The sequence below is a fragment of the Hipposideros armiger genome, unplaced genomic scaffold (genome assembly GCF_001890085.2).
Source record: "Hipposideros armiger isolate ML-2016 unplaced genomic scaffold, ASM189008v1 scaffold_383, whole genome shotgun sequence".
Taxonomy (NCBI): Eukaryota; Metazoa; Chordata; class Mammalia; order Chiroptera; family Hipposideridae; genus Hipposideros; species Hipposideros armiger.
Window position 1 is genome coordinate 1,516,025 of NW_017731733.1, and position 6,745 is coordinate 1,522,769.

The following is a 6,745-nucleotide window of genomic DNA, read 5'->3' on the forward strand; positions in this document are numbered from 1 at the left end:
CATAAGATCCCACTTCTTGATGGGTTCCTAATAAATTAATGTCAAGAAGCTATTTATTTAAAACCTAGAGAGATTCATTTCATCTATAGCAGATGATCATATACATATAGGGCCACTGTTAAGATTAAAGATGTTAAATTTAAAACGTATAGCACAAAGCTGATGCATACCAGATGTTCAATGAAATGTTAAATTCTCTCATTTTACCATTTCTAAAGTATCTTGGGTGGCAGTTCCCAGTTAAATTCAATTGGACAGCACTGGGCTCGCCTTCTAGAAGGTGGGAGATAAACACACACAAAAAAACCGAGTTCCACCCATTTTACTGTCTAAGGGGCACTAAAATGCTAATTTTTGTGTAGACAAATCGTAGTGACTCAGCTTTTTCCTCTCTCACCCATAAGAAGTTAATTTTGATGATTTTGTGTTACTCACTTGTGTTTTATTTTTACAATACATTTTGCAGAATGCAAGGTGTTTCTCTTTATGTAGGGGAAAATGAAAAGAGCTTATGGCAAGCAAGGCCTGCTAGTTACTTCTGCCCTGGTCTAAACGACATCCAGATGGGTGCTTGGGGGCTTTCCTTGGGTGTGTGAGAAGCATATTAGAAGCATATGGGATATGTCAAGTTCTAAAACCTGGGGTTTGGATTGCGGACACTGTGGTGAAATAGAGTAGGGAGAAAAACTGGAGAAATTATGGTTGAATCTGCAACAAAAAGGAGGGGGGAGAAATAAAAACTAAAAAGGAGGTTTTTTTTTTTTTTTTTAGAGGAATTAGCAAAAAATATATTTTATGCTTACAGAGTGCTTTTAGAAAGGGATTGATCTTGGTTCAAGGATCAAAATGAGATAATGAGAAACAGCGATTATACCATTTTTGTTCCACGTCATATTTTTTGCTAACCGAGCTTAGCCAAAGTGTTTGGAAACGGGAGATTTGTTTCCAAAGCGTACCAACCTCAAACAAAGGCTTCCAGGAACAATAACCTTTTTAAAAAGTTGAATTTGATTCTTGTAGATATCATCCTACCATCATTTCTCATCAAACGTCTTTTCTGGCATTTAGCACTGGATCATACCGGTCTGGTACTAAAACAGAAAAAGACCTGCACTTACTAATCTTTTGGACCATTGGACCAAACTTTAATGTGCATACTGGTCACCTGAGATCTTGCTAAAATCCAGTCTGATTCAGTTGGTTGGTGGGGCCTGGCTCTTCATTTCCCACTTTGAGTAGAAGTGTTTTAGAGGTGATTTCATGTAAATCACCTGCTGGGGAAAATGACTTCCCTTTCTCCTTTTTTTTCTGAGAGGCAGAAGAAAACAATTTTAATATATTTCATGGTGTTGATGCTTTTATTGGCAATAAAACCGAGCCTGAAGTTAAACGCCAAACTTGGCAACCATCTGAAAGATGGATTCAGAACAATTCCTTGCCAAAAATGATTGTAGGTATACACTTTTTTTATTATAAAAAGTCAAATTGTCAAGGAAGATGAAAGACAAATGTATAGTTCATTTAGCCCGATGTGGGTATTTCCTGATTCTTTCTGCTACAGCTTGCTGCTAGAATTCTCTCCAGAACATAGATCCAGAATATCTGTACTGTAGTAACCCTCCTTGATAGGATTGTGAGGGCCACTTACTCACTGTCTGGCTAGAGACCTATGGGTGCGAGTGTCTGGCTTGAGAAGCTGATGGTAGAGCAGAGCTGACCAATCAGTGTGTCCCAGTGTCTGGTTGGCAGCGCATGCTCAGAGGTGTGCCCTATACACTGGCCTGGAGTGGGACTTGAGGTGGCCACCGCCTCCAGGCTGGTTGTTCCGACCGTAAGCATTTTAATCGATTAGCCGACATAGAGCACCACACTTACCATCATGTGAAATCTCGCAGTTCAACATGATATTGAACATTGGCTGAGAGATACACACAGTTGAGAAGTACATTTTCTATTCTCGAGACCTTTTTTTCCCCTTCCCAACAGTTTTTTTTTTTCTATAGTCTTACTCGGCCATTCTTTCTTCTCTTTATCTTGTCTTTCCTTCTCTCAACAAAAAATCCCTCTATTTACTCCTGAAAAAAAAGAGTAGTTTGCATTCACTTTCTTTACCTTTTTTTTAAAAACCTTTCATTACACTTTTCTTTAAAATTTAATTTTAAATAAATAAAATGTCATAAGGCAGCAAAAGTATCCCATCCATATCACTTTACCTTCTTGTCACAGAGGTAACCCATATTTTGAATTTTGTGTGTGTCACTTTCACACATGTTTTTATAATTTTACTATATGTACATACACAATATATATAGTATATATGCAAACTTATATATGTAAATATATATATATATATATATATATATCCATGCACACTATATAGTATTGCTTTCTGTTTTACATTTTACATAAATGAAATCATACTTTATTTTACTGGAATTATTTGAATTTATAGATTAATTTTGGGAGAATATTTACTGACTTTATATTCTTAAACTTGGAATATGCTCCATTTATTTCAGTCTCCTTCTAAGTCCACTAAAATTTCATATTTTTTCTATAAAATTCTTAGAGGTATTTTGCTATATTTATTCCTAGGCACCTTATTTTTTGTTGCTATTGAAAATGACATCCATTTAAAGGCTACAGATGCAATCTGTCCACCTTACCTAAAATAACCCTTCCTTCCTTCCTTTATTTTTTCCACTTAGAACTTATCACTGCCTCATTATATATCTATTTATTAGTCTATTATCTATCTCTCCTAGAATATAAGCCCCCCTACGGGAGGAACATCATCTATTTTCTTCATTGTCTATCCCTGATCCCCACAACAGTGTCTGGCAGTATAGTAAAGTGTCAAGTATTTGTTGAATGAATGTTGACTAAGTTACAGTTTCTAAATTTTTGTTAGCTGGTATAAGAAAACCCTATTAATTGTTGTATATTATCTTATTCAATAACCATCCTATTATTTAGAATGACAAAATTTTTTGTCTCTTTTGTCCACTGCTGTGTCTTCAGTGCCTAGAAGATGGGGGACCTGACACATTAAGGTGCTCAGTAAAGATTTAAAAATGAATGAGCTCTCTTGAATTACAATTTATAGCTCTTCTTTTCCAATACTTTCAACCTTTCCCTCCTTTTCCTTGTCCTACTGCCCTGGAAAATGCTTTAGTATAATGTGGAACAAAGTAATGAGATGAGGCTTCTTTGTGCTGTTAATGACTTAAAGTAAGTGTTTTAAAATTTTTACCTCTATTTGCTGTAGGTTTTGGTAGGCATTTCTCATCCCTTTAAGAAAATTTCCTTTTATTCCTAATTATCTAAGTGTTTTTATGATGAACGGATGTTGAGTTTTAGCAAATGCTTTTCTGCTCTTTTCACTGATTCCATCTTAATATATTTTTGCATCTATTTTTCTCAGTCTTTGTGTGTGTGGGGGGTGGTGTATGTGTGTCGTGAATTGTTCTAATAGATCCTCTAATCTTAAACCATGGTGAGTTCAGCTTGGTTGAGATTTACATGTTTTACAAACTGATGGATTCATTTCATTAATATCTTATGTTACATTTTTCATTTATATTGCTAAGTGAGATTGACCTAAACATGTTTTTTTGTTTTTTGACTTTCCTTGATTCATTTTCCTCTCCAGGTTATACTAACCTCATTAAATAAGTTGGAGTCTGTCTCTTCTTTTCTATTCTTTGTTACAGTTTGCGTAAGATTGGGGTTGAGGTATTGATTTATTGAAGCTGTGGATTAGGCTGTATTGGCTCCATATTTGTGGCTTTTTCACTGGACTTTCTCTTTTATGTCATTCTTCTGTCTATCCTTACACCAATACCATATTATCTTGATTATATCCAAGTTTTTTAAGCATCAAAACCAAGTTTTAAAAGCATTCATTTAGCACCTATGTGTCACAGACACTTTATATCTGTTACTAAGGACCATGATATGACATAGATATTTCCCACCCTGTATTCTCCAATGTCATCATAATTGCAAAATATAAAACAAGAAGAAGGGGACAGGCTTGAACCCTAGCTTGTGCTATTACACATGCCATATTTTTTTCTACCTTTCCAGAAATTAAGTGCACGTGCCTTTGATTGGCATTTAAGTTCTGCCAAAGTTAGGCCAACATACTGCCCCAGCTATGGCTCCTGATCTTCTCTTAAAAGTACTCAAAGTTCCAGCCAAACTAGACCTCTCACAGATTTCTGCATATGTGCTATTGCCCCACCTTTTTCTGCATATGTGCTATTGCTGGCATGCACTCTCTGTCCATCATTTCTGCTCCTAAATTCAGCTAATGTTTACATTTCCATCTCAAAAAAAAATCTCTCCATCAAGTTATTACTGAGCCCCACAATCAAATGTGACACCTCTGCCTCTCAATTCTTGTACCACTTTATAGCTCTGATGGCATTTAGGATAGTCTGCTTCTTAATATATTTTGTCTGTATTCTTATTCAATTTCCCCCTCCTAGAAACAAAACTCCTTGAAGGCAGTGTATTAATTATCTTTGTATCTCTTGGCTAGGTATTTCAACAATTTTGAGTGAAGAAATTTTTTTTATTTGCTGTTTTCTATTTATCTCTCTCTTTTTAAAATTAGTTTCAGATATACAAAACAGTACAATAAATAGTTAGACATTTACACCCCTCACAAAGTGATAACCCCTCCCCCAGTGAAAGAAATTATTATAGTTAGCTGAAACTATTGCGATTAAAGGTAAAGAAAGTGAACAGGTTAACCCAGCATGTGATGTGGTTCAGGATAATCCCAAAATGTATTCTGTCAATTGTATCGCCCTAAAATTTTCTTTTTCCTTTCTGTTCCAAATCAGAACTTTCCAACTGGAAGAGTCTCAAGACTGTAGCCGAGATTTTGTAGAGATCCGGGAAGGAAACGCCACTGGTCACTTGGTGGGACGGTACTGTGGAAATGTCCTCCCCCTCAATTATTCCTCTATTGTTGGGCATATCCTGTGGATTCGGTTTGTCTCCGATGGCTCCGGTGGTGGCATAGGCTTCCAGGCCACATTTACCAACAGTAAGTTGATTCTGTTTCAGTGATGGCTTCCAAAATGAGTCCTACAAAGCAGAAAAAATAACACTCCTTTCAGGAATGCACTAAGAACAATCCTGAGCTCTACACTATTCTCCTCTATTTATTGTCTCTGTGGAATTACTTAATTATATATTAATAATATATTTGAAAAACTAAATTATACATGAATGGCTCATTAAGAGCCAGCGAGAACACTCAAGGGTTCCATTTTTCTTAAGCTTTGGTTCTAGTTAATTGTTAAAGGATTTTTTGTGATATTGTGTTAAAGAGTCTTTGAAGGTATTATAGTGCAGGTTTGGTATATTTGTAGAAATGTCTTTCATTTGATCCCATAAACTCTATATTCTTCAAATTAAAAACCTTAAATATTACTTTGCGTTTGGTTTAAGCGCTCAGATATTATTACAACAGGGTATTCTTCTAATAGCATAAAATGTTAAATATTTTTATTTTCTAACTCAACTTTTTCATAATTATCCATTATATATGTGGTTCCCAAATGTTAGTTTCTCCTTTTCAATTTTAAAAACATGTTTTATTCTTTTGTAAGACAAAGTAAAATAGGTAAACTAAAATTAAAGAACAGGGCTGGTCAGCCCCCCCCTTCCCATGTCTGCAAGTCCCCCGGGGTCTGGGAACCAACCCTTTTTCAAATGGGAGGTTTTCCTCTCTTTTCACATCATGCAACCTTTTAAGAAGATGGAGTTTCATTCACAAAATCACCCTCTCCATGAATTAACAGATAGCACAGAAACCAAAAGGGAAGCAGTATTTCTTTCAGTGTTCAGAAAAGAAATTATAGTCAATTAAAAGTCCATCCTTTTCAACACCCCTTGCCTTTTGTTTTTCAATTTAATTAGAGAGCTGTTCTAAGTAGTTCTGATTTACTGCTCTGTTTTTCCTCCTAGTATTTGGCAATGATAATATTGTGGGAACTCATGGGAAAGTTGCCTCTCCCTTATGGCCTGGAAATTACCCCCACAACTCTGAGTACCAATGGATAGTAAATGTGAATGCCTCTCAAGTTGTCCATGGTAGAATCCTGGAGCTAGACATTGAATCGGCAGAAAACTGCTACTATGACAAATTAAGGGTGAGTTTCCAAGTGTAATTGATATTATAACTTTTGGTGAATTGCTTTTGGCAAAAATAAATCTAAGTTAATGTCTATTCAAGCATAGCAAATTATATGGGATGGTCTGCTCTAAATCATGATTACCCCCTCTAGATTACCTGTAATCTAGAATTACAAAGGTAATTCTGGTATTATATTTATTTGTATTGAAGGTTTTGGGTTTTTTTTGCATTATTATAATTTGCCTCTTGGGCTTTATCTAGACATATCTATCTATCTATTTATCTATCTATCATCTATTGATAGATATCGATAGATAGCTATATATAAGATATATATATATATATATATCTTAATTATTTATCCTATCTTATATCCCATTATGTGGCTTATTTGTAGGTTAGGGTATTAAAATTTAAAGGATCCTTTTAAAATAAATAAAAATATAAAAATTGTGGCGATCATTGCCAACCAGATATTGATTACTGTATTCATTCCAGAAACACGATCAGATTCTTTGTCTTCACAATTTTATTGAGGTTTATTGGACAAATAAATATTGTATGTATTGAAAGTGTGCAACTTGATGTTTT

The 6,745-nt window shown here is 35.0% G+C and overlaps 1 protein-coding gene across 1 annotated transcript in view; it reads left to right on the top strand.

Moving 5' to 3' along the window:
• CUBN (cubilin) overlaps positions 1 to 6,745 on the top strand; it is a 256,725-nt gene that overhangs the window by 143,538 nt on the left and 106,442 nt on the right. The window contains exons 37-38 of the mRNA XM_019662920.1: positions 4,854 to 5,059; positions 5,986 to 6,170. Coding sequence (XP_019518465.1) covers positions 4,854 to 5,059; positions 5,986 to 6,170 — 391 coding nt within the window. The remainder of the gene's footprint in view (positions 1 to 4,853; positions 5,060 to 5,985; positions 6,171 to 6,745) is intronic.